The 18,726-nt window shown below is 40.5% G+C and overlaps 1 protein-coding gene across 8 annotated transcripts in view; it reads right to left on the reverse strand.

Moving 5' to 3' along the window:
• ALG13 (ALG13, UDP-N-acetylglucosaminyltransferase subunit) overlaps window positions 1-18,726 on the reverse strand; it is a 38,433-nt gene that overhangs the window by 1,506 nt on the left and 18,201 nt on the right. For 2 of the 8 annotated variants that reach the window (XM_019540392.1, XM_019540389.1), the window contains 8 exons: window positions 14,430-14,565; window positions 12,769-12,804; window positions 12,583-12,638; window positions 12,058-12,120; window positions 11,183-11,354; window positions 9,778-9,906; window positions 1,867-1,907; window positions 595-781 (listed from right to left, as the gene is read on the reverse strand). In XM_019540392.1, the coding sequence (XP_019395937.1) occupies window positions 595-781; window positions 1,867-1,907; window positions 9,778-9,906; window positions 11,183-11,354; window positions 12,058-12,120; window positions 12,583-12,638; window positions 12,769-12,804; window positions 14,430-14,565 (820 nt within the window). The remainder of the gene's footprint in view (window positions 1-594; window positions 782-1,866; window positions 1,908-9,777; window positions 9,907-11,182; window positions 11,355-12,057; window positions 12,121-12,582; window positions 12,639-12,768; window positions 12,805-14,429; window positions 14,566-18,726) is intronic. The other 6 variants (XM_019540394.1, XM_019540393.1, XM_019540390.1 and 3 more) reach the window with 6 other exon arrangements.

Consider the following 18,726-nt stretch of genomic DNA (forward strand, 5'->3'; position numbering starts at 1 on the left):
TTAGCATTTTCCCCCATTAAGTACAAATAAACCTATAGACTTCTTATAGAATGGATGGGCTGAGCTTAGGGGTTGCCATAGCTTCATATGCAGTAGGAGAGCAAGTTATCTAGATAAGTTTTATTAACATCCAATAGCCATGATCCTAATCTATTTATTTTCTTAAAAAACATATGGGGGAGAAAAAAAAAGCTCACAGGACAAATGTTTACCACAAACTAAGAAAGATATACTTACCCCACTCCACAAAACACTCTTAACCCACCATTAAAGAATCCCAACAAAATACTGTCATACAACCAACCCTACCTTAAAACACCTACAAGTTTTCATCAGTTAATTCAAGAGACTTATGAAACCAAATCAATAGGTCCCTTATTACACAGGAATTTTAAACTGCTCCCCTGTGCTACATTTAGTTGGGTTTGCCTCCCTTTTCACCTGACAAAGAGAAAGAATTCAAGCCAATACAACTAAAAGGAAAAAAAATAAGAGCACTACTATTAACTACATGGTGGCAGTTGATAGGTGAGTGATTATAAGAAGCGTTTCTGTAACACCTGACAAGCGCATACACACAGCTTGAACACAAACCATTTGCTGATGTATCCAGAGGAACTTGCCGGACATCATTTCTCCCCATGTCAGGGTATATCTGGGGTACTGACTGATCCACCATGGGTGCAGGCTCAGTATATGCTGGGTAAGCTTCTACAGATGGTGGTGGTGGTGGTACCTGTTGCATGTATACCATGGAGTGCCAGCAGCTCTGATGATAATACTTGAGAAATTCAAGGCAAAGAGAATTTTTAAAAGGAGACGTGCAGATTGCTTGTCTACTATCCTACAGCTCTTAACATTTCCAGAAACAGCAAGAAGTTTTGTTCCCCCCCACCCTTTACCATACATGCTGCAAGGTAATCCATGTATAGACTGCTAAATCATCACAACCATTAAAAATACTGTACTTTTACAACTATACCTTGGTCTCCATGGATATTGCCTCATGAAAGATCAAAAAGCTCTTCAGGTTTGATAAAAATCAAACTGATTTTATCATACTGGGAGAGATGGTAAATTTGCTATATTTCTATTTCAAAATGAGACAACATCCTTTACTTCCTTCTCCCCACATCGGTATCATCTATTAATTCTGCCCTCCTGTGTTCATGCAAGTCCAGTACTGAAGTTACTCGCTGCTGCCGAGTACTAGGGCACCTCTGATGTAGATGGTCTTATTCCATTTTGTAACTGCTTATTCCGGAGATGTGCCAAGACCCCTCTGCTCACTCAAGGAGCTGGAAACAAAATCGAGAGGTGCCTTTAACACTGGACCCATTCCCAAAGAATACTGGTCAGAATCTCATCTCTGAACTCAACTAGACCACATGGTTGGTTGTACAGAGGCTGGGAGGGTGGTGGTGTTATGGCCTTGAAACTGGTGCAACTCCAGGAGAATCTAGCTCTGGCTCCTTCCATGATTGTTGCAGACTCACTAGGCTACATTGGCCAAGACTGGTGACACCCAAAGCAGTTTCCCTACTGATTATAACAGACTCTTGATAAAGCTCCTAACCCTTGTGCTTAACATTTTCCTTTTCAATAGGAAGAACAACTCTTATCCAGCCATGTTAATAAAAACAACAGAATGCTACATGTAATAATGCAATTCATGAATTCACCACAAGTCACAACTTTACTTCCTGCTATGTTCTTCAGTGTCCTCCATGCCCACATGCATATTAAACAGCCAAGTACACAGGAAGCAAATTCAGAACTTAAAAGCCTTATTCAGACACATTGATGCATCTGTCAAGACAGGTGACATTTTACAGGCAATTTACCAGTCATTTGAAAAGCACTTACCTGCAATCCCAGATTAAAATAATACTGCAAAACCTTTGTATCTGAAATCAAACAACATAGCATGAACAACAACAAAGCAACTAACTTTAATGAGGACAAAAATTAGTTTACAACCCACCTCAATACTTTCAAAACTGATATTCTTTAAATTAGTACATCTACATATATGTAGTAGGCAATACGGTGTATGACTTTAGTACAATAAATTATATTATTGTTTGATAACCAGTATATTAATAAAAACACATTGATATTCTATTAATTTTCTTTCGGGGTTATTTTATCAGTTACCCAATGGTGCTTTTCACATAACGATTTTCCCAGTATTCTTACATATCTTAAAGTATAAACAAGCATGGCCTAAATTTCTTGAAGCAACTAGTTGTCCCGGGCGCTACAACACATCCTTAAAAAAAAGAACAAACTTGGGAAAGGGTAGATAGCACAGGTTTTGGAACTGAATTCCAACAAGTCATATTTAAAATAAATATTCTTGCATATTAACTTATTCACAGGGTCTAAGAAAACTATTGTAAAATAAGCTGGCACATAATGCAGTAATAGTACTTCAGATGCAGAACTCTTAGTAAAAATATGCATTTCTCTTGCATCTATCCAGTGCATTATTTCTTTAGGTGTGATTTTTTCTGAGCAGCCAAGAGGAGAAATGAAATTTCTTTAATACTCAAAGTATTTTTGAACACCTCACGCAGGCAGAATACATATGTACATAAACACAGGAGTGGCATAATACTAATTCTAGGGAACTAATATAATGATACTCAAGATTTAAGGCAACAGAGTACACAACTTTCCACTGGAAGGATTAACAGATAAAAGTTAATAGTATTGTTGAAAGGATAAATCATTATAGCTAAAGCTGTAGTCCAGAACATCTAAAACACAGTAAGTAAAGATATGTCTGTTATCTCTCAGTAATTACAGGTGTGCAAAAGGGGCCGTATTTGATTTGGATACAGCCCAAATCAGGGACAGCAATTCAAGTCATGTGAACAAATTAAGAGGCGGTGACTTAGATGATTAGCCAATTTGCCACCCACTGGACTGTGTAGAAGGTTGTACCTAGAGAGTGGTGGTGGATGGGTTGGTATTGACCTGGAAGGACATGGGCAGCGGGGTCCTGCAGGGCTCGGTCCTTGGACCGATACTCTTCAATGCCTTCATCAGTGACTTGGACAAGGGAGTGAAGTGTACTCTGTCCAAGTTTGTGGATGACAAAACTGTGGAGAGAAGTGGACACACCAGAGGGCAGGGAACAATTACAGGCAGACCTGGACAGGTTGGACAAAGGGGCAGAAAACAATAGAATGCAATTTAACAAGGAGACATGCAAAGTGCTACACCTAGGGAGGAAAAATGTCCAGCACACCTACTGCCTAGGAAATGCCCTGCTCGGCAGCATGGAAGTGGAAAAGGATCTTGGAGTCCTAGTGCACTCCAAGACGAACATGAGTCATCAGTGTGACAAAGTCATCAGCAAAGCCAAAGGCACTTTATCATGCATCAGCAGATGCATGACAAATAGGTCCAAGGAGGTGATACTTCCCCTCTATCGGGTACTGGTCAGACCACAGCTGGAGTACTGCATTGAGTTTTGGGCGCCACACTTCAAGAGGGATGCGGATAACCTGGAGAGGATCCAGAGAACTCGAATGGCTAAGTGCTTGCAGGCCAAGCCCTATGAGGAGAGACTCGGGCACCTGGACCTCTTCAGCTTCCACAAGAGAAGGTTGAGGCGTGACCTTGTGGCTGCCTATAAATGCATCCTGGGGGTGCAGAAGGGAATTGGTGAGGCTCTACTCACCAAGGTGCCCCTGGGGGTTACAAGACATAATGGCCATAAGCTAGCAGAGAGCAGATTTAGACTAGACACTAGGAAGAACTTCTTCACAGTTAGAGTGGCCAAAATCTGGAATGGGCTCCCAAGGGAGGTGGTGCTCTCCCCTACCCCGGGGGTCTTCAACAGGAGGTTGAATGGGCATCTGGCTGGGGTCATCTGAACCCAGTACTTTCTCCTGCCTATGCAGGGGGTCAGACTAGGCGATCTATTGAGGTCCCTTCCAACCCTAACATCTATGAATCTATGAATTCGTTGATTCTGATCACCTGTCCCCGATTTGATTCGTCCAAATCCAAATATCCGATGCCAATTCGAGAATCAGCAATTTGGACATAGACACAGCTTTAAAATGTTTTTTCTACATACCTCAAGGGACCAGGCATGGCTCGTGAATGCTGCAACGTTGGGGCAGATGGAGCATCCCACAGGAGCACCAGCCACCCCACCCCCCATGCTTGGCAGCAAACCTGAAAGTGGACTAGAAGTACTTCGGATCCACTGGGGAGCACGCTGGGCCCACCCACGCTCCCCCAGCTCTGCAGCTGGCCACAGGGGGACCCCAGGTACCCCCCAGACCTAGGAGGTACTAGTCACTGAGCTAGGGGGTGCAAGGGGGGCCCCAGCACACTCCTTGGTGGACCTGGAAATGGACTGAAAATGCTTCTGGTCCATTGCTGGTTCTGGTACCCAGCATGCCAGGGAGCTCCCACTCTTCTGTGGGATGTTCCATGCACCCCAGCATCTCAGTGTTCATGAGCCACCTGGCACCTGGAGGTATATAGAAAAAAAATAATTTAAACTTGTGTCTGTGTCCAAATCACTGAATCTTTCTAAATCTATTCAGAGGGATTAAAGGATCTCCTGATTTATTCATATTCAGCCACCAAATCAGGCCAAATCAAATCAGCAAGCGAAGCTGCATACAGCCCTAATATTAATGACACATAATAGACCTACTCAATCCTTAATCTACTAAGGAAGTAAAAAGCCTTCACACTACAGACCATTTTAAAAACACAGTAATATACCATGGGAAACATTCAGATATGGAACAATGCAATTAATTTTACATGCTATTAAAAAATGAAAGCTCATTAACACCTTTTTTACTGGTGTTAAAAGCTAAACTGAATAGTAAACGTCCAAACAGCTAATTTTTCACTACAAAAATGAGAAAGCTGGATGTCTGCAGAAGAGGAAATAGAGGTTACTTTGCAAGCTGGTCTCTCAAACTAGAAGCAATTCATCTGCACCACTGTACGCATAGCGAGATGTACAGCTTCGACATGGATGATCAACCTCCTGCCAACTGCAAATAGCTTTCAGCTTCATGTTGCTTCCAACTAGTCTTAAGAAGTCCTGCTCTGCAACTATTACTCCTACACTTCTGAAGCATCAACAATCCTAGTACAAGAGGAAGATGCGAGCCGCAAAAGGAAATAAAACTGGGCACCTGATGAGACTGTGAGGAAGTATATAGGTACCTCAGGTTTTGTGGATTTGGATTTAGGATCTCTCTCCCCACATTCCCTAGCTATATGCCCTTACCCCCCTTCAGATAGTAATAGGCACCACTTATCTTTGAAGGATGAAATGCATCCATTTTTCTATACCCTTCCACAGATATGTTTTCCAATTTAAAATTGTATTCCTTCCATGAAGGGGCTAATTTTCCAGGCAATTACATGGTACAAAAAGGAAGTAATCCCAGAAGTAATGATGGATTTGAAAGTGGTTCACCAAGAATACTGTAATTTTGAACTTAGCAAGGCATCTCCACCCCTCAGTATGAACTGTTTTAAACTACTCAAGATTTGCTGTTCAGACAGGACCACACTATTTCCATTCTACACCTCAGATCATGAATTAAGGAGGAACAATAGCAAGCCACCAATTTCTTGACTGGTCTCACGTCCATATATTCCATGGGATTAGGAAAAAACAGGTTCCATATTAGGCGTCTGTACTAAATTAAATCAGTACTGCCTTTTAAGTCCTTAGAGCACCAAGAGAAATAAGCTGCTCCTGAAATTAAACATTTCTGAAAGAGGAGCTTATTTGCAGCTTTGATATGCAAACATTTCTTCACTGTGTTGGCTCGCAGGAAGATCAGCCTGTGCTTAGTTTGTTATTTGTAACAATTATGAGAGGATATTCTGCCTAACAAAGTCCTGAAAGACACTCCAGGAGGAAAGGGAGTTTAGGAGATTCAGGTGACTGATGGGAAAAAAAAAACATCAACTCAATATAGTCATACATTTCTCTTTCTTTCTTCCTTCATTATATTAATAACTTCAACCAATCCCTTTGCATTCAGTCTCCAAAACTAAAAATAAAAACAGAGATCATCTATACTTTCACAACTCTTAGCAGAAATTTAGATGCAAGTGAAGAATCATAGGACTAAAAATCCCACACAACAGCAGCGAAAAATTGTTTCATGGGTTTTTGGGGACTCTTTAAAACTAGAGTGGAATAGAATGAAAAATATCCTCTTTCATCACCACCATTAGGTTTGCCATTTATATTATCTGGCATATTAAAGGCCAGCGATTCATCTAATTATCTGTTAGCAAATATGCACAAGTTCTTGCCTCTCCCTGAGGGCAACGAGTTGATGCCCTGAAGGCCACCTTAAATGACACTCTTTTGTCTGGGGCAACATTAACCATAATGCTAGAGAAATATTAAAAATGCTGGAAGAGCAACATGCTTTCAATCATTACAGTATCCAGCAATAAGTTAATTTACACTTGGAACAAATTAAAAAAAAATCTAATTTTATTCATCACTTATTTATGCAAACACATGCAAAATAAAGCATTAGGTCTCGGAGCTGAATGGAGCAGCTGTTTCATAGTGGAGATAACAGTACACAGAAGGGAACCGGAAGAATGAAGTGACAGGCTACTGCTGCTAGAACAGCAGCAAATGCAGTAGGAAGCCAGATTCTGTTTACATTGTTCTTTTACATTTGTAGAAATGTGAATGATCTTCAGTAAAATATACTACCTTATGACACAACAGCTAAGGGAGAAGCCATAATATTAATTATCTTCATATACAAAAATAAGCAGCAGTGCTAGTCCTTGAGAATTAAGCCTCCTCTTAAGAGGCATTAAAAAGTATTTGGTTGGACAGAATTTAGCTAAGGCTGCCTTTAAAAGGCTTTGATCTTTCTGGAATATTACTGCAGGGAGGTAAAGCACCGTCTGAAATATAGACTACCAAACAGACCCCCTCCCACCCAGCTCCTCAGATGATAGCAGCTTAAATAGAGAAAGGCAGGGGAAAGAGCAGGCACAAGATTAGTGCATACGCAAACACATGGGAGAACCCCCCCAAATTTAACTCCATCAGGAACAGAAATTTAAGATGAATTCTGAAACTTCAAACAGCTAAATAGTCATGAAGGAACATGTGAGCCCAGCTTGGGTCTCTGATCCTCGGAGCTGCCCAAGCCACATCAGGTGGAATACTGATCCTGTTTTATGTACTCAGTGGATACAAGTGGAACAAAATCAAATTCTGACAAGTGCCTGCATTACCCATGGCTTTCAGGACTTTGGACATCAATAGTTTTGTAATGATTACATCAACAATTGAGGTAAACATACCAATATTCCACGATAGCTTCAGTATTATGGCACTTCTTAAATTCAGCGCCAATTTCCACCTCTAACAATCCTTTCTAAAACCTTGCATTCCAGACTCAAAACCTGGCATCCTCTTCCTGAAAGAGATTCTATGGAACTGGGAGAGAAATCTGGAGCTGAAGGCCTTCGGTGCAAAAAGGGCTTTACTCTACATCCATTCCCAATTCTCCTTTAACAGACTGGAGTTGCCAGTTCTGCCATATGCCGAAATACTCAGACTCCTGTCTTCCATGGCAATTCAAACGCATTCAACAAACGTGGACTCAGTAGTCATTGATGCTACAGCACAGAGCTGATCATCTTTGCCATTTGAAGATGACCGTGGAGACCAACTCGGGCTGGTGAAAGAGGCAGCTAGAACACGTTCTAGAGCATGAATTTCATGAGAATGTATTCTAGAACAATGTGGCTTTAAGGTGCTAAGGTGTGAAGGTAGAATTCAAAGAACAGAAAGACCATGTCTGAAGCTCTTTTCCAAAAGTGCCACAGCCAGTTACCAAACTATGGTAAAAAATAACTCTCCTGGTTCTGCTTATGGTTCAAATGTGACCTGCAGATTTGGATGAAGGGGCTAAGTTTCTTTCAGGAACAGCAATAAGCTGGTTAACTTATTAAGATTGTTTTTGTGACTATTTGTCTTCAGCTCTCAGCCTTCAAAAATGAAAGTCTATAAAAAACAGTAACAATGACAGTTTGGAAAATTAAAAAGTAGGTCCATAACATCACCCTAGGAAGTGTTGCAATGGAGTATGCCACAGCCACCTAGCATGTTACCCACATCAAAAAAGATGGTTTCAACTGCATTGGTGCAGTGATGAGCCGACACCAAGAACCAACACAAGTACCAGTATACCAGCTCACAGCCTGTGCTGCACTATAAAGGTGGCTTCATTAGATCCATTCTGGGGTACAGCATGTGTGATGTGCTGTAGTATAGTGCTCTCTTGCACAGTCCTTTAATAACACAGACATACCCATGACAGGCAAATAATATTTGGGAGGGGCTGCAGACAAGTGCCTTTGAGTAAGATTAGGCTATTCATTACATTACAAGAGGAAAAAACCTGAGTTTGGTGCAGACTGCAGATGTGCAAATATATCACTTTCCCTACTACTGCGTAAGTGGACATGATGGGAATGGGATGGAGAAGAGCAAAGAGAAAGCTAGAGATTGTGAAACGTACTGGACATCCTAAGTTTGGTTTATTGCAATAACCTTCCACTGAGACCTATGAGAGTCACCTAGTTTATGATGCCACAGACCTAATGTTTGAACCCCGCATTCCCAGATATTTAGATATCCAGCAGTGAAAATGCACCCCCTCCCAAAATGACAAATTCTGACTATGAGAATAATACATATATATCAGCAGCTACCTAGTTCCTATGCTGTTGCTCTGTAGAGAAAACTGGCTTTTACCTCTAGCTTGGCCCTATTACTGCCAAAAATAGCTTCACCTTTCTCTGTCCAACTGGCAGGGAGCAGAAAGCAGAAATAGCTGTAGCCATCATGCAGGCTACAGCAGCAGTATGTGTGAAGCTTTAGCCATAACAACTTGTCCCAAGTGCCTGTGGTTTAAAGTCTGAGCTCTAGCTTCCTCCAGCCTATAACCTACATTGATAATAGGGCCATGAGGCAATTTGATGATGTGATGCATGGAAGACAGCTTGCTCCCTGGGTTAGCCCTTCTAAATTGTGGTATTTTTAACTCTAGAGCCATGGGGGTAGAAAGGAAAAGACTGCAGACTTGGGGAATATGCTCCAAGAACAAAGGGCATCTGCAAGTCATTTACCAAACTGGGACATCCTACACCTACTCACCTAAAGCCAAACTTTAGTACGACCAGGTCATTTATTACCAACTGTAAGTTCCAGGTAATAAAGGAATCTTCCCCCTTCAGAATAATAGGAGCATGAATATTTCACAAACTGGGAAAGTGAAGAAAAAGAGTGCAACTCCAGCTGATAAAGCCTCAGAACAAAGTCTTGGCAAAAATCTTTTTGATTCCTATGAGGGGGGTATTTCACCCCCATGTGTACATTGCTTCTTGTTCGAGTATTTATGATGGTAAAGTGCAATCTTCTCTGGCTTCTCATGCAAAAGAAAGCCACGACAGGGAGCAAATCTCATTAGGTTAGACACCACTTGGATATTCCTATTCCCCCTCCACTGCTCAGTTTACATCTCGCAAAGCTAAATCACACAGAGTTGCAACCTCCAGACAAACTTCTTTCCAAATCATGAAATTAAATGCTTGCCCCCCAAGTTACATGGGCAGCCTTTTGTTCAGTATCAGCTGTAGAGCTACATTTCCCCACCACAGATATTTGCCATGTCCTGCAGCAAGGTTAATAAAAAAAAAAAAGCAACATGAAAGGATTAATTTTCTTACCTCGAGGTAGATCACTGCCACTGGGATCACAAGAGTAAGGTGGAGGAACATTACCAGCATCTCCCACCTCACTAACTGGAGGTGGTGGAGCTGGATGATAGGAGTATGGCACTGAAGAGAGTGCTACTACTTGGAGGGAAAAAGAAAAAAAAAAGACAAAACAAAGCAAGTGAGACTTACAAAGGTTTTAAAAAGAGTCTTTTCTGCATTAGCAACTGGGAATTCCTGCTTCCCCACTTCTCCGCACTTATTTTTTAATCCTAACATTTTGTTTTACTCTGGTAGAACCTTGGAACAAAACAAAACAAAAACTTTGGTTTAAAATACTGTTACCTATTCTTATTACAAACAAGAAAAGACACCAAGTTAATAATATTTGCTTTTCAGTTTCTTTTCACGTTTGAAGGCCTTTTGTGCCGTCTCCCTACATAGTCAATTTCCCACAGCAAGGGAGAACAGATAAAACGTTTGAAAACAGGAAAGTGACACAAAAACCATTGAAGTAGCTGCAGGATTTGGGGTGGATCTAGTGCCAAATTAATCGTCAAACTTCAAAACAGTAAAAAGTATTTTAAATAAAATATATATTTGTAACAGCTCCACCAAGTGGCTAGCCAACAGCCTAATTATATATGCAATTATCACAGATTAAGTTGACCATAGTATAAATACAAAAGTTAGATGGCTGGAAGGGGTGAGCGAAGGAGCAAAAGAGCAAAATTATTATTAAGGGAAGATAAGTGAAGTACAGAGCACAGGGCAAAAGCTTTGAAGCTAAAGGAGGTAGAACAGTTATACTTTTGCTTCCCCCATCTTAACCTCAGGCCCAATAAAAAGGAAGCATTTTGTGACAGAATACATAACAATATAAAACTCACTGCTGAAACTTAAGGGCCAGAACTTAAGATTTAAAAGACAGATACAACAAATCTAGTGTCACATAGTGAGCAATACATTGGAAGCTGGAAGGTAGATTTACGCCTAGTACTTTGTGGAGTAAGCCCATCTCTAAGAGACCCGGATGAGGCCCTCATGAGGGAAGGAGGCAGATAAACCCATTTCTGCCTCCTAAAGGATTTCTCAGCTTCCCATGAAGCATTATGTTAGCAACTTTTCAAGGACCCCTTTCCTAGAGTCCGATTCCTTGGAAACCTCAGGGATCACCTACATTCAGTTCTACAGATAGGGATTGTGAAGGTTTCAACCTTCCTTCTCCAAAATTTGATGCAAGTCACAAGAAAGGAAAATAAATTAAATGAAACATTCTGAATAAAGGTGATACATATTTGATGGAAGTGCCTGAAGGAGCCGTGAATTGTTTACGTTGGACAGGGGGAGAAAAGGAGAGAGAGGGAGACCAACAATACAAAATTTCGAGTCAACAGCTCTGTATCTAGTTCTTTACCTGGCCTTCCTGCAGAAGGAGGAGATACTAGGATTGGCTGCACTGCTGTCTGTGGGGGAACAGATGTGGTTACATTGGCTTGAGTAGCTGCTGCATTGTTGGAGGAGAAGACTGTAGCTGGAGCAGTATTAATACAAGCAGAGGTAGAGATTACTGAAGAATTCACCATCACCTACAAAGGAGCCAGGAGATGGTTCAGTATTCTGCCTACAGTGCTAATTTAGGCAAAGATTGCATAAAAAGTTAGAAATATTCTATGTGACAAGCACAGAATTAGATCTCTTTAGGCTGGGAATTGCCTGAGACAGAAGTTAATATTCTTTAAGAAAAAAAATTTCATGTTAAACCCAAAGTTTAAAACAGCCAATAATCAGCTTTTCTGTGACATAAGCATACCACAGAGTTATAAAAAACGCTAGGCAAAGAACACAAGCCATTCATAAGAGCTTACAATAGTCAAACAAAGTGGTGCAAAAATCAACTCCTTCAGAGGGCTGCCATGGTAAGAGTTCACATTACAGGCTCTGTAAAAGCTTGTGGCAGTTACCACTGTTATACCAGTTCTAGTATTTAACCAACTGCTGCTAAATCTTGTCCCAGAAATTCTGAGGACAGACGCTTAAGTCATTCAAGCTAAATCCTGCTTTCTTATTTATCCGAGTAGGTTTGCCCCAAAAAAATCAATCAATCAATCAATGGGACTACTCAGAACAAAGCAAGTAGGACATATAGCCTTCGCTCCAATAGGTAAAGGTGCGCAGATTGGTACATTTTAGCTGGTAAGGTTCATTTTTAATTTCCTTGGATAACTTTTAAGCTTCCTATTTAGCATTCAATTTAATGTTGTGCTGCTGGAGAGCTATGATGTAGATTACCTTCTGAGAATAATTATATGAAGCAACTCCATCTTGAGGTGAGACTGAGCCTGAGCCTCCATCCTAAAGAAGTTTCAGGGCAAGAAAACAATGTTTATAATATAGGAGAAGTCCTGTGTTATGAACTCTTTTCTTGGGCTCCAGAAACCCATTATCTAGTAATGCTTCAAGTATACACCCATGAATACATTCCTGAGTTTCCTAAAAATCTTTAATTGGAATAAAACCAGTCTAGAATTGCAAATCAAATCACTACTACCTTGCACAAAGCTAGCTTCCAAAAAAACAGACCAGCTTTACAATGATACTGTGAGGTCACAAACAAGAATTTACTATTTAGCTGAGAAAGTGATGGGAAAAGGGAAAAATTAAAAATAAATGGAATTATTCTTCCCTTCAAACCCCACCAACCCACTCTCCAAGCAATTACGCTAAACTAGCTTCCATGGCCACTTTTTTTTTTTTTTTTTGTGAAGAACACAAGTGCCCCTAGAAAGCCTAATACACACAGCGACTAAAGCTTACCAAGTTTGCAGTAGACTCTGCTGAATTAAAAACTGTTGGCGTTTCACAGTCAGGATCTGGAGGGCATGGGCAAAATGAATTGAAACAAAAAAAATTAACTCTAAGCCTTCAGAAACTTGTAAAAGATCACACATCACACACTGTTGTTTTATATTCATCATATGTCAAAGTTCAAATTTTTCTTACCTGATGGTGTGTATATATATTCTTCATGAAATTCCCCTAGAAAAAGAGGTGGGGGGGAAGCTTTAATTTCAGGGAAAGAGGGAAGAGGAGAGAGCAGAACTACTTTTCAGTCTGAGTTAATATGAATCAAGTTGCCTTAAGAAAAAATTCAGAGAATAGGATGTACTACCTTTGTAACATTTTGCTTTTCCTGTGAACATCTATAGCTACGTTATCAGCTCTTTCATAAATCAGGTATTGTTAAAGTCCCATGCATCACTTGCAGCTGACTGCAAACAGCCCAAATCTAAACTCCAAACAAATAAGAGTCCAGAGCTGTCATGTAGTTAAAATGGGAAATTTGGCCCTAGTTTAAACTAATATGGAAGAGCAACCTAGAATTTAGGGCCTCAAAAAAATTAAAAACCTGTTGAATGGAAGCAAGTATCGTTCTTCTTCTAACAGAGAAAATGGCCACATCTACACAAGACACTGATTGCACAACAGCCTGATACTACTGCGCAGTAGTATCACATGGCAAAAATCATGATGTGATGCTACTGTACAGTGGCATCACAAAAAAAGGCATTTGCCTGTGCTACTGTGCATTTATTTAGTACTTGTATAAACAAGTACTAAATAAATCCACAGTAACCACTGTGCAGTAGTGTCTTGTGAACTTTTAGAAACTTCTAAATAAACAGGTCTTCATGGTAACTTCATTGCTTGAATAGAGGACTGCTTTCTCCTTAAGTTACCTAATGCACTAATATCTCACCCTCTGGTCACATGTTTCTTTTGTTTGTTTTTTTGGTGGGGGCAGGGGGTGTTGTTTAAGTGTTCTATCAAAAGGAGATTTTAAAGTGAAGTTTATGAAATGTGCCCCTGTAACTACCTAGTAACTATGGGGAGTAATTTGAAAGGGCTAGGTATATAGGAAACTAGTGATATTGATGCATTCCTCACTATTACTGGTTGGTTTGTTTTTTAAAGAGCTAAAAAAAAAAAAAAAAAAAAAGGTAGTGGGTTTGCTTTCCTGGGCACTTTTTGAAAAAAAATTACTGTGGTGCCTTGGCCAATATTCCTTTGTTAGCCACAGAGACGCTAAAACTCAAGGCCAATGTAAAAGAGAACCAGAGTTTGATTTCACCTGTATACCATGCTAAATACTGTGGACTCTGAATGTTCCGAAACGCTGGCAATTTTGTGAAGGTAACAGGGAAAAAAAGTACTAGTTATTATAAAATACTATACAAAAAATAAAATAATAAAAATAAAAAATAAAAATAAATAATACTATTTTATTCCATTCCATCAAGGGCCATAGTAACGTCAGCAACTCCTCTGGAGTTCACTTCAAACAAGTTGTTTGGCCACAGATCTGCATAGACACTCTGACGGCATTTGTCTGTTAGAACTATGAGATGAAGTGGGATTAACTGTTTGCTTCTCTCATTGCCTAGCACAGCACACGAGCAGCACTTCTAGTCTTAAAAGAGATGTTTGCCTTTTTACTGAGCTTCTCAGAAAAAAATGGAAGGCATCTGTCTATGCTGTACAGCAGTGTGGATCATCAGAAGAACTAATGCTTTTACAACCTGCACAAGTATCAAATGGGACAGCACAAAATGGAGATTATAGATGCTTTAAACATATTTATTTTCTGAGCATTTAAAACTTACCATTATCACCTGGTTCATCTACTTCTTCTTCTGAAGAATTCAGAGTCTGTTTACTGGGTGAAATGGGCCCTGGACCTCTTCTTGTCACCCAGAATCCTGCAGAAGCAGGAACCATGGGAGCAGGACCACCCTGGCTCTAGGGAACAAGATGAAAATCAGTTATATGGAAATCCTCATTGGGTAGGTTCTTCCCAAAGTCAAACTGGCAGAGCAGCTTTGCTGTTATTTGTACAGGAAAACCCAGATTATTTTTATCAAGGCAATTCATGACTCACTCAGGTCATAGGCTGCCAAAAGAAGGATGAGCCACTCAGGAGGTTGCTGCAGCTTTTACTTCAAAGGGTTTCTCTTCTCCTCAGCTGGAACTCACCAGCAGCAACCAGCATGGCTCAAAGTGGTGCCCTCCAAAATAAAAGCTGCAGCAATCATCTTGAGCAATGCAACAGTTACCACGCCTTAGTTCACAAACTCATCTTCACAAGGAGCTAAGAAAGCTTACTAAATAAAGCATTCAGGTCCTACTGTATTTGTTATGCTTATAGCTTCATTGTTATCTTGTGCCCCCCACCTCCTCACCCATGGATTTGAATCCATTAGTTGGATCAGTCAGGGATCCAGGTTTTCCATTTGCCACAGAGGAATGCAGTAAAACCCAGACTCTCTCTTTCTAAAAGAGAAAAACCTGGATTCTCTCTTTAAAGAGAAAAATGCAAGAAACAGGGTTTCCCTCTGCAGGGTGGCAGAGTTCCTCCAATAAGTGACAGCCACAGCTTGGGTGCTGTTGGGGGCAGGGGACTGCAGACTTGGGTCACTGCCCTATAGCCCTGGCAGCTAGAGGCCCCCTCCAACAGGGCAGGGGCTGTGGGTGGCAAGTGAAGGGCAATGGCATGGGCAAGGCACCAGCATCAGGGCTGCTCAGCTCCAGAAAGCAATTGGCGGGTGGGGGGAGGGAGAGAAAAACAGACTGGGACAGACAGCTGCAGCTGGACCTGTGCCCTGGTAAGCAAAAAGGTGCAGGAGGAGCTCTGATTTTCCATGACAAAGCCAAAATCCAACACCAAAATTTAAAAAGGTATTTAGACTTTATTTTAAATTATAGGAATTGAAGAAGTTTAGAAGCCTACCACTGCTTCAAAGTTGTTACTGTATCAACAAAACATTATGTTCAACCGATACCTTTTTTATATATATAAATAAAAATAAGTGGCGCTTCATTTTAATCATGGGAAAACATGGATTTGGGTTTTGTTTTTTGTTTTGTTTTGTTTTAAATAAACAATATGAGAATTTGCAATTTAAATATAGAAAACCAGGATCCCTGCTCATAATGCATGTAGCTCAGCTTTTCATGCCATCTCTAAACACTTCTCTGATCACAAATTGGGTACTCTCTACCCAATACAGATAAGCTACTTCTTTCCAACCAAAGCTATGTTAGAGGAACATCAACTAATACAGCAGGATCAAATATACATGAAAAAAAAAAAAGGATACTTATCCTGCTGATTCTCTGGCATCAGATCAGCATGAATACTGTTATATCCACACATGCTTCAAGAACTAGAGCTTGGAATACTTTAGATAGCAGCAGCCACGAGGGCATGTACCATGAACTTCCTCATGTTTTCAAAGGCACAGGATTGGATAGTGGTGACAATGCTCCCTCAGTTAACTAAATTAAAATCCTGCTGATGAGAACTCAAAAAACAGCCAGAGAAGCTAAGTACAGATAGTCAAAAAGCCAAAGGCAGAGTTGATTCAATTTTTGTAAGTTAGTCTAAACTGCAGAGATTGAACTGGTAAGCAAGTGAACAGACATTCACTTTTGATTATGGAAATGCAGCCACATGCCTGCAGTGGCCCAGGCCAGAAGTTGGGAGGTGCTAGACCATGCCTCTCTCTGCTTGGCTGAAGCAGACAGCTTGGGCCAAAGCTAGCCCAACCCCCTGCAAGGGAGGGTCTACAGGGAAAGTGCAAAGTATTCCGTGATGCTGGGGGAGCATGAGTTAACTTGAATCTGGGACAGAAGTTCAATAAACAGATTTAACCTAAATCAGTTAAGTCTGATATTACATCCATCCAAGTTATACCTATTTCAGCCATTTGGAAAGGGGGTTATGTGCACTGAACTTCTATTGTGTTACCGATTTGAACTAATTTCTGATCACTTATACCAGTTGCTGTGCAACTTCTATCCCTAGCCAGAGGGCTGGTGTATTTCTTGCCTCAGCAGAAAATATCTACTACAATGCCCTTAACTGATGGTCATAGGCCTTTCTGGCAAGTATATTTTGGTCAAGATTAGGTCACAACCTTCTTCGATAAAAAGTCAGAGAACCATGTTTGTGAATAATAGGTAAGAGCTTGCATAATGGTAGAGCTTTCTGGAATATTTCCAAGTAAATGGTATTTGAAATTTTTCTTCACACTTTTCTCCTCCCCTTAGCACTTGTCACATTCTGTAGTCTGATGGTTATAACGCTGGCCTAGGATGTGAAGCCATACCCATACCACTGCTCCTTTACTTAGGAGTTGTCATCCCAGGTCCCACCAAATCTGGCAGATGAGGTCAGTGCAGCCTCACCTGCAGGGCACACATCTTTTCCCCAAATCAGGATGACATTTAAAAATGCAACTTCATGTTTTTTAAAGCATTTCAAATTTCTTATTCCAGTACAGGGGAGCAGGGATGGGTTTAAAACTTTGACCAATGCCCAGAGATGGAAGTGTCAGCTCTGTTTAATGTAACCTACAAAAGACTCACAGAAAGTGACAAGGTACAAGAAGGATGAAGGTTGAAGCAGTGTTTGAATTTGTGATTGAAGGGAATCTACATATAGTTCACCAAAATGATAGCATTAGCCAGGATTGTGAGACCTCTCCCCACCCCCAGATCTCACAAAACATGAAAAAGACCAGATGAGTAGGATCTGGAGCAGATGCAGTTTTTACTTTCAGCCTCCATTTATTTTAAATACTGGTCACTCCAAGGTATTTAACATGAACATCTTTGGAAGTTTAATGCTAGGAATACTCATTTTCTGTTGAGCAAATTACAGAATTGGCACTGTTTTGGGGGAGGAGAAGGAGCAGAGACTGGGGGAGAAAGGGGAAACAGTTCCTCAACACACCTCCTAGGCCACTCTGGAAGTTTGGGAGAAGGAGGATATGGCTAATAGCTGGAAATTGGTCACTGGACATTGGAAAGAAAGTTAGCACAACTCTGAACTAATTTAAAAAGTGACCCGAATCATCTCACTGCTATCTTCTATAAAAAGTTCTGTGAAAAATAAAGTGAGCTAGACAACATTTATCTAAAAATGTTTTAAGTGACCTCTCTCATTGCTGATTTCATTAGGTGGCTCTTCCCCATTCTACCTTGAAAGCATGAAAGCTGCTTAACAGTACTGCAAAATAGAGAAACTGATGACTGCCAATTATCAATATATTGTGTATATGTAAACGACTTGGCTTTGAAGGAAATGGTATAAAACACAAGGTATTTAATGGATTACCATGAAAGTAACAGTTCCATTAACACCACTGTCCAGAGATACTAGAGTCACTAGAGAGAAAATCTTCACATTTAATACACAAGAATGAGACCTAGTATTCCAGCTAACCTGTCCAGCCATCCCCACCACACACTTCTGGAGAGAAGTAGGAAAGAGTGTGTGTGTGGGGGGGGGGGGGGGGAATCAAGCTGCTGTTCATTTGCTATGCCATAAAAAAAAAAAAAAAAAGTCACCAGGAGAGAAGGGTGCAGCCCGCTTTTATAGGTCAACAATGTCTTTGGTGTAACCCAAAAGCAACAACACTTCTCCCAGGGTGATTTTAACTTGGAAGTCCACTTACTAAGTACAGTGGTGAACAGGGGAAGAAATGGTGAAACAAAAATTTCAACATTAAGGGCAATGCCAAATGGTTGGTTGAACACGAGAAACAATGCAACAATAGATACAAGTGCATATGCAAGGGAAAAAAAATACCACTTCTTCTAACCATTATTGATTCCACGTCTGAAAAGAACATTGCAGAATAACACATCCAAATTGCTTAAGATTTTATCCAAGATACCAAATAAAAGGTCACAGACTGAGCTCGGAGCCAAAAGAAGGGATAGAAAACTGGCTGCCAAAACAAAATTCAGTTTTCTTCTCTTCTGGAAATCAGTTAAAGGCACATTTATAACTGAAATCTGCACGTCTAAAATTCATTGCAACAAAATGGCAAAGTTGTCAGTTTGTAAGAGGATCTTCACTCATGACCAATTTAAAAGGGCATTCTGTGGTACATT

The sequence above is a fragment of the Crocodylus porosus genome, unplaced genomic scaffold, assembly GCF_001723895.1.
Source record: "Crocodylus porosus isolate Cpor-Errol unplaced genomic scaffold, CroPor_comp1, whole genome shotgun sequence".
In the NCBI taxonomy this organism is placed as follows: Eukaryota; Metazoa; Chordata; order Crocodylia; family Crocodylidae; genus Crocodylus; species Crocodylus porosus.